The sequence below is a fragment of the Hyperoodon ampullatus genome, assembly GCF_949752795.1.
Source record: "Hyperoodon ampullatus genome assembly, chromosome: 4".
Classification (NCBI taxonomy): Eukaryota; Metazoa; Chordata; class Mammalia; order Artiodactyla; family Ziphiidae; genus Hyperoodon; species Hyperoodon ampullatus.
Genome location: NC_136917.1, coordinates 142,874,815 through 142,892,690, shown reverse-complemented (window position 1 = coordinate 142,892,690; position 17,876 = coordinate 142,874,815). Strand labels below are relative to the sequence as shown.

General features: G+C 40.1%; 1 protein-coding gene across 1 annotated transcript in view; it reads left to right on the top strand.

The window, feature by feature from the left end:
• Positions 1-4,028: 4,028 nt before the first annotated feature.
• Positions 4,029-17,876, top strand: part of TTC33 (tetratricopeptide repeat domain 33) — a gene marked incomplete at its 5' end in the record, with an annotated part of 28,625 nt that continues 14,777 nt past the window's right edge. The window contains one exon of the mRNA XM_079704094.1: positions 4,029-4,249. Within this exon, the coding sequence (XP_079560220.1) occupies positions 4,029-4,249 (221 nt within the window). The remainder of the gene's footprint in view (positions 4,250-17,876) is intronic.

The following is a 17,876-nucleotide window of genomic DNA, read 5'->3' as shown; positions in this document are numbered from 1 at the left end:
GCATCTACTTCAGTTTATAACGCAATTTCACGAGTGCTTTTATCTTGACATCATACTTCAATATACAGCAAAAGTACTTTGTACCTCCCATTTTTGTCACACTATTAAAAAAAATGTGTACTCAAGGGTCATTTTAATAAAATAATTTTTACTGCTTCTTCAAGGACATCGAGGGACTGCATCTTCTTTTTCTTACAATGAGTGTGCACAGTGGTAGAGAATACAATGACTACTAGTACAGCTTGGTAGCATTGCCCTGATTCGGGCTGAGGTGCCAGTGGTTTTAGCCACCATTGCTTTTGCACTCTCAGCGCAAATGTCAACATTGTGAAAAAGGTAAATGATGTCTTCATGTTAGTATGAAAACAGGGACAGTTTTGACTTTGAAAGGATCTTGACGACCCTCCCGGGTTCTGAGGATCACCTTTGGAGAATGCTTGCTCCCCATCAGTGGTTCTCAATGGGGTAGGGGTGGGGGGTCCATCTTTTTCCCAGGGACATTTTCTCATGTCTGGAGACATTTTTGCTTGTCACAGCTGGTGGGGTGGGAGTGGATGCTAATGGCATCCAGTGGGTAGAGCCCAGGGATGCCACTAAACACCCTGCCCCGCAAAGGAGAGGCCCCCTTCTAACAAAGAATCATCCCGTTGGAAATGTTACATCCTTGAGGTTGAGAAAAACTGGTCTACGAAAATGATCCACAGAGACATCGAGAAATCAAAACGATCTTAGTTTTTCAATTTCCTAAACACTTCCCTGTATTACATGTCTCCACTTTTTTTTATTTTCAAGACAGCTACTTTCGGGCCATAATTCTTTCTTCTTTAGAGAAATTGAGTCCAACATTTTGCGGTTTTTTTCCCCCAACGGTTGAGCCACAGCCGTACCCTTTTTCAGTCGGGTTTGCCTCTGTCTTCAGCGTCTGGACGACCTCATCAAATAGGTTGTAAACTCCTTTAGGGAGAGTCGTGAGTCAATGCTCTGGATTCCCCCCAAACCGTTTTCCCGGGCCTCTTCTGCTTTACCTGCTGACTGGATGTACCTCGTGGTACCGCCAGGGCTGTCCTCTCCGCGCGCACTCAGCCGGCGCAGCCGCAGTTTCCCGCGCTCCCGAGCTGTGGGCGCCTGCGCGCCGACGCTCTCGTCTGCCGGTAGAGGGCGCTCCCGGCCCGGGCGGCCCGGACTACCAGCCTCGGAGGGTAATAATGGGGTAGGGGCGGCCGCAGTGACTTCTGGGATTTGTGGTCCCGGGGAAAGGATTGCGGAAGAGAAAAGCGCTAAGAGTCGCCTCTTCCCTGCCAGCTTCTCTGGACTGTTCGCACGCCCCAGATCGGGCAACCCCCTATCTTGGGACACCCTGCACCTACGGCAAGCAGGTAGGAGGTCGGGCGCCGTAACTTCCGTTTCCGGTGGGCAAAGGGCAAGCGGAATGTAAACACAGGACCCGGGGAATGGTCATCAGGTAACAGGGACTACGGGTCTGTGGTGGAAGCGGGAAGAAGTTGAGGGAAGCGAGGCTTGTGGGTCTTGGGGTAACGGGAGAAAGGAGCTTCAGAAGTCGGAGTTAAGGCCCACCGCGGGTGTGGCAGAGCCGGGACGCTAAGGTTGGTCTCTAGGGACCAGCAAGTCTGGCGATCGGGCCCTCCCTGGCACCCGCGCCCGGGGCGGCTTCCGAGGCGGGCGGTGCGGCTTTGACCCGTCCTGAGCGGCGGGAGGAGCGGAAGCGGCCTGGCTTTGCCCCCAGCGTGGCAGGGGCCCGCGGCCGCAGGCGGGGCTGTGAACTCGCGGGTGACGTCCTGGGCAGCCTTTATGAACTTCGCTCTTCTTTACTGTTGTGCAAAATGAGGGGAAATGCTAATGCTGGTTTCTCTTGTGCGGTAACATTTTCGGGTAAATCGGTTCTTGAATTCCTCACCTCCGACTACATCCCTATACCCGGAAGGATGCTGTTTTCATTACCTGTTTGTGTTCATCAGGTTTCTCGTCTTGGGTGCTGCATTTTACGTCGCAGTGAAGAGAAGCATTCTCTAGCTTGTGGCAGGGTATAATGTCTGTATTATTAGAGTTCCCACACTTCTTGGTCCCTCACATTGCCAGCTTGGAAACTTGAAGCCCAAAAACTTAATCATCCTCATCCTTGTCACCTTTAGGGACAGTCATAAATACAAGACTTCTTTCTCATCTTGACTTATTCTGTTATCTTGTGAGACCTTCCTAACGATCCATTCTCTCATGTCTGGGCCTCCGGACTTCTGTTCCTTAGTAACCACATTTACATTTTCAGCCATTTCTTGGTTCTTTCCCTCAGTTACTTGCAGTCATCTTCAAACAGAGGAAACTCATTCTCCTCTATTATAATGGGTCTGGGGAGAGAGTTTGACGTTGTCCTGATTCCCTAGTATAGCTTATAATCCATTGCTCCTACAGGCTTTTCTAGAAATCTCTGCTCCTGTGGAAAGCATGTGGTTTACCCACATAAACCTGTACATTTCTTGATTGCTATAATTTGTTGGTACTTTGTCATATTCATTAAGAACTTAGGCACATGACCCACAATTTTCTTACCCCTCCAAAATCTGCCATTATCTTGGGCCTTTCCATGTTAGTGACCTCATAGCCAACCTCAGTTTTTTTGTCTCCTTCATTCTAGTGGTTACTTATACTTTACTTCAGCATGTGCATCAGTGATAAAGATCTTGATATCTGCTAGAACTTACTTGCTGTTTCATTTCTCTCCTTCCCTTACTCCTACAATGCCCATTCTTTGATAGTTTGATGGAGACCTCTGGTTCATTGCTTTTCCTTATCTCGATAGTTGATCAGTCAGTTGATCATAATCTTCTTGGGGTTATAGGCTCCTTTTAAGAATGGAATGAAAGCTTAGAGACTCTTGTGCAGATTGCACAGGAGCATATGAAAATGTATATAGAATTCCAAGGGTTTCTCAGTATCTTTAAACCCATCCATGTAACTAGCAAGAGCTCTCTATCCCTCAGCAAATCCCTTCTCTAAATAAATATCTGGTCAGTTCTTCCAGGGTTTCCTTTAACTTTGTTCCATCAGTTATGCTGTCTCGCTTAGCCCTTACATTTGTATATTATTGCAGATTTACAAAATAGTTTAACATTTCTTATCATTCTGATTAACCTTATAGTTCTGTGAATTAAGTCATTTCCTAAGTTTGAATCTTTCAGAAACTTTTTTTATGGAAAATTTCAAACATATGTGAAAGGAAAGAGGAAAGTACAAAGAATCCTGTGTACTCACCACCTAACTTCATCGCTTATCAACTCAAAGCAATCTTTTTATCTATATCTCTCTTCTATTGCACTCCCGACTCCCGCTGATTACTTTGAAGCAATTCCTAGGTATCGTGTAATTTCATGTAAAATATTTTAATATGTATTCCTAAAAGATAAGCACTCTTTTTATCAACATAATCACAATACTGTTATACCAAAAAAAAGAAAAGCAGGAACTTCTTAATATTATCAAATATGAAATCATTGTTCTGATTTCCCCTATTATTTCATAAAGGTTTCCTCCCCATTGGCTTGTTTGAACCTGTAGCTAAGCAAGCTCCACACATTATATTTGATTTGTGTGTTTCTTAAGTCTCACTTTTCCTTTTTTCTTGAAGAAACCTGGCAGTTATTTCTTGAAGAAGCCAGTTTTTTCTTTAGTTTCTGTTTCTTGCTGTCTGCATCTCTGACATCTTATTTAGCATGCTCATCTGTATCCCATATTTCTTTTAAACTGGTAGAGGTTTGATCTGATTGAGCTTTAATTTTTGGCAGAAGTACTTCATGGATGCTGTGTCACTTCCATCAGGAGATACAGTTGTGGACTTGTCTTTCTTTATGATGTTAGCAGCCTTCAGTGATTATTGCCTAGATCCACTATTTTAATTAGGGGTCAAAAAATGATGACAGTCTAATCCTGTTATCCTTTCTTTACCTATTTGTTGGAATACTTCTATAAAAGGCCAAGTTTGAAATTTAAAGCCCTTTCCTTGTAATTTTTCCAGAATGGCTTCCTTTGGATGGAAAAGGAAGATTGGTGAGAAGGTCTCAAAGGTTACTTCCCAGCAGTTTGAAGCTGAAGCTGCTGATGAGAAGGATGCAGTTGAGAATGATGAAGGGAACTGGCTTCATGCTGTTAAACGGAGGAAAGAAATTCTCCTTGAAGGCTGTGCTGAGAAAAGTAAACAACTGAAGGACGAAGGAGCCACTTTGGCTGAAAATAAAAGGTATGTTTTTAGAGTTTTCTTTTCGAGAACAGTTTTGGTCTTTGGTAGGACAGAACACTCCACAGATCATCCAGAGATCTACAGTCAGGACTTTGTGCCTTTGACTGGTATCTCCCTTGTGGTGCTGAAGAGTTTGAGAAATTAAAAGTAGTGCTGAACAAGAAGCACTTTTTAAAAATTCTTTTCTTTGTTCTTTATCTTCTTTTTTTCTTTTTTTTCTATTGGTAAGGATGGTTATAAGATTCCTTGTTTATCATTTTTGTCATAATTGAGTCAAAGTTGAGGAACCAGCATTTTTGTTTCTAGGCATGTTATTATTTTTGATTCTGGGAGTAATCTTATTAATGCATTTTAATATTAAACATAAAATAATGTTTAAGCTATAATATATTAGCACCTCAAATTGGGAGTGAATGGTAGACAATAAATCAAGGACAACTAACAGCTTAACGGCCTAATGTTAGATTGTGAATTCTCATTTGCAGTGTTTTAGGCAAAGATTTTTCTGTTGTAGAACTTTGCAAGATTGGCCATTCTGTCTTAGTCAGAAGAAAACCAACTATAAATTTTCCACTTTTATGAAATCATTTTCAGAACATCCATAAAACATCTTTAGAAATTCCTGTAAATGCCTGTTAAAAGTTCATTAACTTTGTTGTTTTTATCTTTTTCTCTAGACCACACTAGTGTGTAGAAGGGAAAAGCTATTCAGTTATTGCCATGGGATTCCCTCTGAATTTCCTGTGGTAGATGAGAGATACCAACTTTGTGTATAAACAAAATAACTCATTTTTTTTTTCTGCATGTCAAAACACTGAGTCATTTCACTGAAATCAGCTGGATTGGATGCTTTATTTTGAATGGAGAACACTGTGAGATGATTAAGTTTTTTAGCTATTTAGCATTTGTTTTTGGAGTAATGTATACACAGCTTTAAAAGATAACAGAATTAAAGGAATCTGGTAGAAATGAGTCGTTCGGCTACTCTAAGCCAACAATAAATAGAAATAATGGTTTAAAAATATCTAAGAGACTATTCAATTGATTGAAAGTAATATAAGGAGTAGGAAATAATATAAGGAAGAATACTGAAGTTAAATTAAGAAAAATAAAACTCAGTCCCTGTCTTCCAAACCAACTTTATCTTAAACCACCATCATTTTCACTACATGTTTAGCCACATTGGCCTTCCCTGTGTTTTTGAACACAGTTCTTAATACAACTTTGTCTTATGACTCCGTCTGAAAAGCTCTTATTTCCTGTGTTCTGATGTCTGTTGTCTTGTCCTTCAGATCTCTGCTCACATGTCCTCTTCTCAGCAAACCCCTCCCTGACTACCCAGCAACCCCGTACTCCCTCTTCCTCCATTACATCAGCCTTTTTTATTGTTTCTTAAATATTTATTTATTTATTTGGCTGCATTGGGTCTTAGTTGCGGCTCGTGGGCTTCTCTAATTGTGGCATGTGGGCTTAGTTGACCCGTGGCATGTGGGATCTTAGATCCCTGACCAGAGATCGAACATGCATCCCTTGCATTGGAAGGCAGATTCTTAACCACTGGACCACCAGGGAAGTCATGTTTTTGTTGTTGTTGTTGTTGTTTTTCCGGTACGCGGGCCTCTCACTGCTGTGGCCTCTCCCGTTGCAGAGCAAAGTCTCCGGACGCGCAGGCTCAGCGGCTGTGGCTCACGGGCCCAGCCGCTCCGCGGCATGTGGGATCTTCCCAGACCGGGGCACGAACCCGTGTCCCCTGCATCGGCAGGCGGACTCTCAACCACTGCGCCACCAGGGAGGCCCTGTTGTTGTTGTTTTTTAAAGATTTTTAAACTTCTAGGACTTCCCTGGTGGTCCAACGGTTAAGACTCTGCTCTTCCACTGCAGGGGGTACTGGTTCGATCCCTGGTCAGGGAACTAAGATCGCACATGCCGTATGGTGTGGCCAAGAAAAAAAAAAAACGAATTTTAAACTTCTATTTTGTGATTAGGTGAAAGGAATACTAGTCAAATAAACCTTACAAATGAAATGAAAAATAAAATTCTTTACTCATGACTTATGTGTATGTTTCTAAATCTGTGTTTCAAAGGATATCATTAAGTTGATCTCAACTATCGTGACAGATCAGGAAGTAAATTAGTTGCTAGGGTGGCAGTTATTGGTTCAGGAACAGTATTAGACATTTATTGATGTAACAATTTCTATAAAAGGAGTCAACTTTTAAGAAATGTGTAATGTCATCATTAAAATATAACATCAAATATCCATTCATCCATCCATCCTTCTTTAAAAAAAACATTCAAAGAGAGGTAAGATATATTATCGGACTTTAAGGAGCTCAGCCTTTGGTAAGATGCACAGAATACAGATAATTATCAATACATTGCAGAGTAGTGTGTGCAGTAAGACAGGTTAGTTCATACAGAATATTTCAGAATCAAAGGGAATGGAGCCACCAGTTCTGTCTGGTATATCAAGGAAGTTCTGACAGATAAGTTCAATCTTCAGCTGGGTTTCAAAGAAGGAGTAGTATTTTGCCAAACCAATAGTGGTGGGAAGCATTTCAAGAAAGTGGGAACAGAATGTGGAAATGCAAAGAATTTTCCTAAACATGTAAAAGAAATTGTTTTACATGTTTAGGAAGATTCTATCAACTTGGTATTGCTGGAGCAAAGAAATACAAATAAGTTTGCAGTAAATACTGCTGAAGAAAAAAAACTAGACTGTGATCTCTTTATATGCAACAGTAAGACCCTTTTCATTATATTCTATTGGCAATGGTGAAAAGTAATTTTATGACTTTAACAAAGTAATGAAAAACCACAGTCACATCAGCATATTAAATCTTCTTATAGTATTTCTCCCTTTTTGAAGTTACCATCTACGCTTATTTAGTTGTCTGTCTTCTGTAGAAATGTAATCTCCAGGAATGTAGGGACTTTGTCTAGACAGACTTTTGTCCTCTACCTTCAGCTCTTAGACCAATTTGTGGCACTTCCCAGGCCCTCAGTAAATATTTATTGAAAATTTATAAGGCTGCTATGTTTTGCTATATTATGGCTAAATAGGTTTTTGTGGATTAACTACCATATATTGCATTGTACTATAGGAATATATATTTTAAACTCCAGATTAGAACACAGTATTCTGAGAACATATTTTATTTCATATCCCAACCACAAAGGACCTTTGGGAATAGAATTTTCCTATCTGTATGAGAATATGACACTTGAAAATTATTGTTCTTTTCTGAGTCTTATTCCTTTCCCTATAACCTATGATGGTAAGGATTAAGTAATAAAATATGGAACAGCTTTGAACTTGGAATGAGTAATAATCCTTAGAATGGTAGAGAAGTAGGGATGCCCCTGGAGGAATTGCTAAAGAAGGAGAGAGGGAGGAGGGAGCACCTTGTATTTCCTGGGATGCATTCTTTTGCCTCCTTGTGATTTTCTTCATTTTTGCCCTCAGGATTCTCTTATTTAGTTTTATTTAGCACAGAGAGAGTTTTCTGAACACGTTGACTATGCATGATCCAAGTGTGTTAATGTCAGTCTTCCTCCAAAGGAGGCATAGTTCTTGAGCATCAGAGTCTCCTGTTGTCCAGTTTATTTCGTTAGTAAGAAACTATAACTGCTCTTAGAAAAATTTGGTTTGCAATGGAATGGTTTTTAAATTCTGAAGTTCTACCTTGTAGTATTCATGATTCTTTGTAACAGAAGACTAGTTTGCTTTTCTACACAAGCCCTAAGTAATGTTGGTGCCTTATAGAGACAGTATAGTAAGTCTAGTGGTTATGAGTGTGGATTTTGAAGTTATTTTAACTCCGCTCAGATCCTAGTTTTATCATTTATATCTGTATAAACTTGGGGCACATTCTTAACCTTTCAAGGGTCAATTTCTAGTTCCCTTATATTAAAATGGTGACACTTATCTCATAGACTATGGGGGTATTAAAGAGCAAGTCCATGTAAAAGAGTTTAGCATGCCACCTAGCACCTAGTAAGCACTCAGTAAATACACTTTAGGTAATTTATTTTAAGATTTTATATGTGATTGGTAGATTTCATGCAGTATTAAAGTTTTTTTTAATAAGTTATTTTGTTCAAACAGCTTTTTCTTGAATTAATTCTAACTAGGATATATCTTCTCAAGAATCACAGTGTGGGTCCCAGCTTTGATATGTTGGCTTTTAAGGTTTCAACCACTAGATGGTGATATTTGATTGTGTAGCTAAGTGGCTTCATTTTTTTTCTTGTGAGTATTAGTGTGTATGTGTGTGAAGCTAGAATATAATTAGAATTTACCATGAATTTTGTTCCTTGTCTAGAAAAGCATACTTACCAAAGTGAACTTGAAGGTGACCTGGCTGTGTGAAACACGTTCTGTTGAGTGCCAACCTGAATATATTTAATGACTGTGATCTTGCCTCTTATTCTTTGGAAGAGAATAGATGCAGTCAGTGTAGAATGCCTTTATTTTCTCACCACCACATCTCCTAATCTGAGTGCATCTGCATCCAAGCCATCTGCGTTCACTGTGTTGTAATGAAGTGCCCCTTCTTTTTTCAAAGGCCCACCCCTCCACTTGTGCACTAGACTTCATCTCTCTTGCCTTTTCAGGATTATTGTTCCTAAAACCCCCTTTCATTTTGATGTCATCTGTTGTCTTCTCTCTCTCTCTCTCTTTTTTTACCCTATTTTTTTTTTTTACTGAATTATAGTTGATGTACAATATTATATAAGTTACAGGTGTACAATATAGTGATTCACAAGTTTTGAAGGTTATACTCCATTTGTTATTATAAAATAATGGCTGTATTCCCTGTGTTGTATACATAATAGTTTGTGCCTTCTATTCCCCTACCCCTTATTGCCCCCTCCCCCCCGCGGCTCCCTCTCACTGGTACACAGACATACCCTGATAGCATCCATTTAAAAACCTTCCCTTGACTCCACACAGCCTACCATTTCTTTGCTCCCCCTTCACAACAAACTCCATTTCTTGATGAATCATCCTCTCAGTCCATTCCAGTCAAGTTGCTGTCCTCACTAATCCACTGAAACCACCCTTCTAAAGGTTGTTGATGACCTCCATGTTGTCAAATCCCGTCTTCATGTCTTGGTTCTCATTTAGTATGCCTCTTGGTATTCCACACAGCTGAGCACTCCCTTCTTAAATATATTGCCCTCTAATCTGCAACACCACACTCTCATGAGTTTCCTTTTGTGTCAGTGTCCACTGCTTGTTCATCTTCTTTGCTTGCTGTTTTCTTTTGCTCGTTTTCATTTTCTAAATATTAGTGGGCCACAGTATTTAGACAATAACTTTTTTCTTTTCCATATACGTTCTTGTCCTTCTTGAACCTATGTAGTCTCTTACTTTCGGTACCATCTCTATGCCAATCACTACAGCCTGCAGTGCTGTCCTCCCACCTCAATTCCAGACCCTCTGTCTCCCATGCTTGCTTTATACCCACTCGGATCTCTAATTAGTATCTCAAACTTAACATGTACTGAGCTGAACTCTTGATTTTTCTCCCCAACATCTTGTCCTTTCCAATCTTGCCCATGTCAGTAATAAAAGGTGCCACGATTTACCCAGTTACTGAAGCCCAAAAGCCAGGAGTCATCTCTGCTGGTTTATGTGCCATTCCAGAGCTAATAAGCCCCACTCAACTCCAAAACCCTGCTCTTGAGACAGCTCATGGTATTCTTTTTTTAAATGTTTTTTAAAAATTGAAGTGTAGTTGATTTACAATGTTGTGTTAGTTTCAGGAATACAGCAAAGGTATTCAGTTTATGTATATATATATTTTTTCAGATTATTTTTCATTATAGGTTCTTACAAATATTCTTATTACCATAAAGTCCTGGCAGCTGCTGCTGTCAGCACAGACCAGAGAGTCCCTATGTACGGTGCTAACTGATAATGAAAGACCATCACACCTTGACACTGGCCAGGTTGGACCTATAGGTGCTTCAGAGGCACTGGGTCACACACCCAGAAGTGTGAGTGGGTTAAAGCCTTGTGGGGCTGACTTTGATCTAGGGGAGACAGGATATGGGAGGGAGGCTGCAGATAAATTCTTTTTCCTCCTTTCGCCACTGGACTGTTTCCAATACAAAGAGGTTTCATACTGTCTCTGAAGTTCTACAAGATTAACAATCATCTGTGTTTGTTTTAAAGCTGTTGTCAGCTTAACATATGCCTTATATTTATTCTCCCTCCTTCCTGCCTCACTTTTCTTTCTTTTTTTTTTCCCCCTTGGATCCTATTCCCCACACAGCGTTAGCCTATAAGCTTAGGCCTCAGGCTTTATTTCCCAGGTAACCCAAGCTAAGATATCATCCTGGATTCCTTTCTTTTTTTCACTCCTCATATCCAATCCAAGTTGAGATGATTTTACTTTTTAATATATTCTAAATCACTTCTATCCTCCCTTCTGTTTTCATGGCTGTCATCCTAGTCTAATCTACTGTCAGCTCTCACCTAGATTCCTCTGGTAGTCTGCTAACTAACAGGCCTCTCTGTGCTCATTCTTATACCCCCACAGTTCGTTCTCCTCCCCTGGGCCTGACTGACCTTTTCAAAATGTAAAGCAATTCATGTCTCTGTGTTGCATGGAAACTTTATGGATTCATCACTCATACAGTGAAATCCACACTCACAGCTATGGGCTACGTTTCACGATCATGGCTTTGGACTACCTCTCTGGCCTCGCAATCCCCTTCCTCCTTGTTCTATAGCCATGCTCGTTTTCTTTTCTTTTTTTTTTTTTTTTTTTTGCGGTGCGCGGGCCTCTCACTGTTGTGGTCTCTCCCGTTGCAGAGCACAGGCTCCAGATGCGCAGGCTCAGCGGCCATGGCTCACGGGCCCAGCCGCTCTGCGGCATGTGGGATCCTCCCGGACCGGGGCACGAACCCGTGTCCCCTGAATCGCCAGGTGGGCTCTCAACCACTGTGCCACCAGGGAAGCCCTTGTTTTCTTTTCTTTTTTTTTTTTTTTTTTTTTTTTTGCTGTATGCGGGCCTCTCACTGCTGTGGCCTCTCCCATTGCAGAGCACAGGCTCCGGATGCGCAGGCTCAGCAGCCATGGCTCACGGGCCCAGCCGCTCCGCGGCATGTGGGATCTTCCCGGACCGGGGCACGAACCCATGTCCCCTGCATCGGCAGGCGGACTCTCAACCACTGTGCCACCAGGGAAGCCCTCGTTTTCTTTTCTTGCCTCAAAAAAATGGGGTGTTTGATCCTGCCTTGGGCTCTTCCTTTGTCTGGAATGAACTTCTCCAGATTTTCCATTGGCTAGCAGCTTTTTGTCATTCAGCTCTCAGCTCAGATGCCTTCCCAGAGAGACCTTTTCTGACCATGCATTCACCCCCTATTACATCCATCTATGTGTTTTTCATCATGGCACTTAACCATGTTTTAACTTACTTTTGTTGTCTTTCTGTGCCTTCTTCACACACATACACCGTCTAGAATGTAAGCTCTAGAAGAGTCGTAGGGTCCTTTTATATCTTATTGAATGCGGCATCCTCAGTACCTGAATACTACCTGACCCAGAGTAGGAGTCTGCTCTGGTGCTCAATAAACGTTTATTAAATGAATAAGCTGGTAACTGTATAGCTCATTAAACTTGATGCTACAGTAAATTACAAATATAATTGGGAGCAAAGTAGCTAAACACCTTGATATTTCTATCTTGTGATAAGCGTGCTGACTTATTTGGCTTAATCACCAGCTGTCCTTTTTTTTAATTTATTAAAAAAAATTTTTAACATCTTTACTGGAGTATAATTGCTTTACAATGGTGTGTTAGTTTCTGCTATATAACAAAGTGAATCAGCAGCTATACATATACATATATCCCCATAGTTCCTCCCTCTTGCGTCTCCCTCCCACCCTCCCTATCCCACTCCTCTAGGTGGTCACACAGTCAGCTCGGTGCTTTGTGACCAGCTGTTCTTTACCTCAGTGTAGGGTATTATCTCACCCCACCCTTGGGCAGTCCCTGGAACTATTCACTCTGCTTCCTTCTTTGTGCTAGTTTGGTTGCATACTGTTAAGGTTGTCTTTAAACTGGCTGAATCAGACTTTGGTCACTTATTAACCATAGTGACTTTAAACCAAGTTTTTATCTTTTAATGTTTCCTATCCAGCAGCTGCAGTAGGGCTATGCCTGTTCGGTCTGTTCCAAACCAAAGTTGAATTAAGAGATACGCTGTGGAGCTTACGAGAGACCATTGATTTATTAGCTGCCAAGTTTCCTGTGATCCAAAAGTGGAGGAACTAGATGGTGCCACCTTTTATTTGTAGGCCAGGAGAAGTAAATCAAAGAGGAAATGAGAAATGAGGGAGGGGAGGGAATTCACCAATCCGACAGTAGTGAAGTAAATGCCCACCAGTTCTTGCTTCTCTTTAGCCAGTGGAAAGCAGCTCAGTTGTTCCTTTAAACCTTTGTCTGCCTTGGTGAACAAAGCACGTTTCATTTGGCAGTGCCTCTGCTAACAGCAGTGGCTATGTTTTCAAAACCAAAACAGTGCAACGGGAAGAGGCCATGTTTCTTTTTGCCTCAGATCTGTGTCTTTGCACAGATTTGCACATGTGTGTTTGTATGTGTGGGCATGTTTGCATGCCTGCCTAATGAAAAGAGAAAACAGAACTAGGGATGGTCAGTGTCATCTTGAACTTCTTGGTTTATTTTGTACTTTGGGACAACTTAAACTTAGGTGCATAAGCAGCTTTGTGGCAGTGGGTGGGATGAGCTGGCCTGATTCTTAGGAATAATGCTCTTGGCATTGTGGGCAGGACAGTGTCTTGTTGTGCAGGATTGCCTTTTGCCTTGCAGGATGTTAACATCCGTGAACCCCTGCCACTAGTGCCTCCAAGTCTTAGTGACAACCAAAAAGTCCTCTATAAATTGCCATACATGCCCTCCATGGGGTGATAACTGCCCCTGGTTGAGTTAGGCAGAAAATAGGACTGAAAGAAAAAAGGGCATTTGACACATGGGGCAGTTTAACAGTGGTTGGCCCAAGTAGAGTAGGTGTTGGCAAACCTTAGTCTATTTTTATAAATAAAGTTTTACTGGGACACAAACATGTACTTTTGTTTGTGTATTGTCTGTGGCTGATTTTGTGCTACAACAGAATTGAGTAGTTGTGTCAGAGACAATATGTCCCACAAAGCCTAAAATATTCACTGTATGGACCATTACTACGCTGACCTTGGCTTTAGGCCCTTCCTCAAAAGCCACAATGATGCCTGAAACCTTAGACATCCCAGGGTCATAAGGTACCTATAATTCTAATCTCTTGATTCTTTCTACCCATATTGCTATTCCCCTAGTCTTGGGAATTTCTTGTAATTTCTGTACATGGAATGGTGAGATGAAACAAAGTAAGAAGTAAGGTGTTTGCTACTTTTGTCTTAGGGTAGAATTTGTTTTTATGTCTTTCCATCTTTTTTTTTTTTTTAATGTGTTGTAAGCATGCTAGCTTCTGTCCTCTTTTCATGTCTTCCATGCTTCCCTCTGCTGCTTTCCAAGACTTCTCTTGGAGAAGGTAGGACAAATGAGATAGGTAGAATCTGTGATATTAGCACCTTCTGTGTGCCCAGTCATGTTCTGGGTGTTGTAGAGAATACAAGCAAATCCACCCTTTGGTCCCTGAACTCATTAGTAAAGAGAAGATAGAAATACATGGAAGAATTAGAGAAAAATTAAAAGAAAACAATATTGGGGTAGTTAGAGGCATTGTTCAGGTAGTTATAAGAGCTAGCTTCAAATCCTGGTTTGTGTAGGCTTAGTACCATGTGCCTTTGGACTAGTCCTGTAGTTGCTCTCTACTTTTGTTTCTTCCATCAGTAAAATGAAAACAAGTAATGCCAATCTTATAGGACTTTTTGTGAGCACTAAGTGAATTAACTTTTTACGAAAATAATTGTATGTTAAGTAATTGTATGGAAAGTGCTTTGTAAAACATAAATTACTTTAGAAATATAAGTGTGACTGTGTGGTCAGTTAAGTGGTACTCATGGTCTTCATGAGAAAAGGGGATTTTCACTTGGTCTTAGAGGAGAGAGAGCTTTTGACTAGGTGAGGAGGGGGAGGAACAGGAACCTAAATGTGCACATGTTTGTACACGAAGGAACCCATACGAACAAAGGAGTGATATGTAGGTAGAGACGGGGCAAAGACGCAGCTAAGTGAAGCAGAGGTGTGGTGGGGAGAAAAAAGACTGGACAGATAGGCTAAGACTGGGAGACATAGACTTGCTACTGTTAAATCCTGTGGAATTTACTACTATACTATTAGTTAGAAAATTATGAGTCTAAAGATTATTATGAAGCAACAATTTAATTTTCCAGAGAAAGAAGGTAGAACATAACATACTTCCAAAGTTTTTCATGTTGTGTCTATAATAACATTTGCAAATATTATTTAGAGACAAGCTTATAATCACCTGTAATATGCCTAAGAAGTACAAACGTGTTTTTTTAGGTGACACAGTTAATGCTTTTAGAGGTAGTACCATTAATACTTAGTGGATAATAGCACCAGGGAACTAAATTTCTTTAATGTTGTATATACATTTTGTTAAAAACATTATAGATGATAGCTATAAATAATCAAAAATGGGTATTAAATTATAGTAAGCATTGTTGAGTGTCATATACTTTTTTTTCTCCATTATCTATTATGTATGAAACCTTTTCTAATGTTTTTCTGAGGTGTACCCTACATGGTCATGCAGATTTTGTACTTTAGCAAGTTGCTGGATTTAATTGCTAATCCTTTATTTAGGATTTTTACATTCATCTTATGGACTAAAAATTCTTCAGTGATCACTAGGATTAATTCTCATTTCTCAAATAATGTATCTTTCTTAGGACAAAAGTATACTTTATTTTTATTGCTAGATTCTCCAAATATGCTGAAATGCATTAGGACTCTTAAGACTACATTTCTAATTGTGGAATTTAAAATTTTGGATTAGGCAGTGGCTGCTATTTTCCAGTCAGGGCCCCTCCCATACTGTCCCAGTTCGTCCTGTGTTAGCTGATACAGCTGCATATACTTTGGTGAGCAAAATACCTATTGCACTGTCTACATAGAGCTTTTAGTTTAAATAAGCACAGAGATAAATATAAAGTTTCAAATAGTTTTACAAAGATAAATAACCGGGTACCATGAGCCAGAGTGGTTTAGATAAGGGGTCACAGAAGGCTTCTCCAAGGAAGCAAGAAGACAAATGATTGAGTTCATCCAGGCGAAGGGAGTTCTACTTATTGTTTTGCCTTTATTGTGATTTTATCATATTTATCATTAAAATAAGGGAACTACTGATTTATTTGTAAATGTTTTTATTTAATCCAAGTTATACTAGAATTAATTCCTGGTGAATTTTATTTTGTGACATGTATGTGTATGCATGCTAAACAAATGAGTAATATAGGTGGTAAAATATTTCAAATGATTTTTGTATCTAAAGTAAAAATTGGGATATTAAAATGATGACTTTTTAGAAATTTTTCAGAAAATTCTCATTGCCTAGTGTAGCAAGGAGTAGAACAGGGTAGTTGCTTTCAATACAGTAACAACTAAGAAACGTCCTGGACTAGTTAGACGTTGGCATTCTTGTTTCAATTTGCTTTGGAAAATGACCTTTATTCAGTGTTTGTGCACTTCCATGTAATTTCAGAGGACCTTCCTACTGTTTCCAGAGTGAATTGATCTGCCGTAAATTGTTTGTTCTTGTCTATAATAAATTAGAAACTTTTAAAGACATGTTTGTTCTTTTGTGTAAGTAAATTGTTTAAATTATTACTGAAAGTAGACTTTGTGACTTAACCTAATCCTGTGTCCACATAATTTCAATAAGTGATAGTGACTAAAATTCAGAGCAGTTTAGTATAAAATAAAGTATATTTATATCATGTCTCTTGCTCTTGCCTAGTAAAAACATACTGGGACTCCAGTCTCAGCATCATCTCAATACTTCTTCCTGTTTCAGATCCCCTTTCCTTCCATATGACTGTCTTGAGAGAATATGCAATTAGGTAGTATATTTTTTTCTTTCATTGTTTCTGCTTCTTTTTTTTCTTCCTTTCTGAGCCTATCTGAAGTTGGGAGAAGTTAAGTTCCTTATTATGAATGCTCATTGTATGGAACTGCACATTATTTTCTCCTTGCTTTCTTCAGAATGTTATTCTAAATTCTAGACAGAAAAATTCAAAGTAATTTATGGAGAGGTTTTTTTTTTTTTTGGTTTAATTCAGGGAATTGACCATTGTCTAAAACTTGGAACCTGATCTACCTACATTGGAAATCACACAATTTTTAGTCAAATCTCAACAAATTTCAACATCATTATAATTTCTCTATGAAAGCTCCCACAAAATCAAGGAAGCAAACTAAACTTTAATTTCAAATATTATATACTGAACTTACAATAACAAAATCTAAACTAAGCCAGAAAAGTTATTTCTATCGTTAAACATTTTGGGGAAACAATGATTATAAATGTTAGAAAACAATATAAAATAAGGTGAAAACTGTAATGTTCTTTTAAAAATTTTTTTTAAGATTTATTTATTATTAATTAATTAATTAATTTTTATTTATTTATTTTTGGCTGTGTCGGGTCTTAGTTGCAGCACACAAGATCTTCGTTGAGGCATGCAGCATCTTTCGTAGCAGTGCGGGGGCTCTTCGTTGTGGTGCTCCGGCTTCTCTCTAGTTGTGGTGTGTGGGCTCCAGGGTGCCTGGGCTCTGTAATTGTGGCATGCAGGTTCCAGGGTGTGTGGGCTCTGTAGTTTGTGGCACGTGGGCTCCAGTTGAGGGGCGCAAGCTCAGTAGTTGTGGCACGTGGGCTTAGTTGCCCCGCAGCATGTGGAATCCTAGTTCCCTGACCAGGGTTCGAACGTGCATCCCCTGCATTGTAAGGTGGATTCTTTACCACTGGACCACTAGGGAAGTCCCCTTTAATGTTCCTGACGATATAGTTTTCAGTAAGGAAATAAAATGATGAATCATATATTAGCTGCTGATTTACTGAAATGTAGCTGTGTAGGAATAGCTTTTAAATTTGTTTTGGTATTTCCACATGAGCACATAAAATTGTTTTTTTTGTTTGTTTGTTTGTTTTGCGGTATGCAGGCCTCTCACTGTTGTGGCCTCTCCCACTGCGGAGCACAGGATCCGGACGCGCAGGCTCAGCGGCCATGGGTCACGGGCCTAGCCGCTCCGCAGCATGTGGGATCTTCCCGGACCGGGGCACGAATCCGTGTTCCCTGCATCGGCAGGCGGACTCTCAACCACTGCGCCACCAGGGAAGCCCCATAAAATTGTATGATAGAAGTCTATCATGATATTAGTGGAAAGTGGTGATCAATATGTTTAGTTACAATTTATTTGACATTGACAAAAATGCTCTAACATTTCCTCTTAAATGCAGTCAGTCCTCATTCATGGATTTTGGATTTGTGAGTTCACTTACTCAGTACAATGTATTTGCAACACCAAAATCAGTACTCATGGTGCTTTCCCATCTGAGTTCCCAGCTGAGTCAAACAAGGCAATGCTCCCTCTGCCTTTGTGTTTTACCTCTCATAGTAAAAACAAGCATAC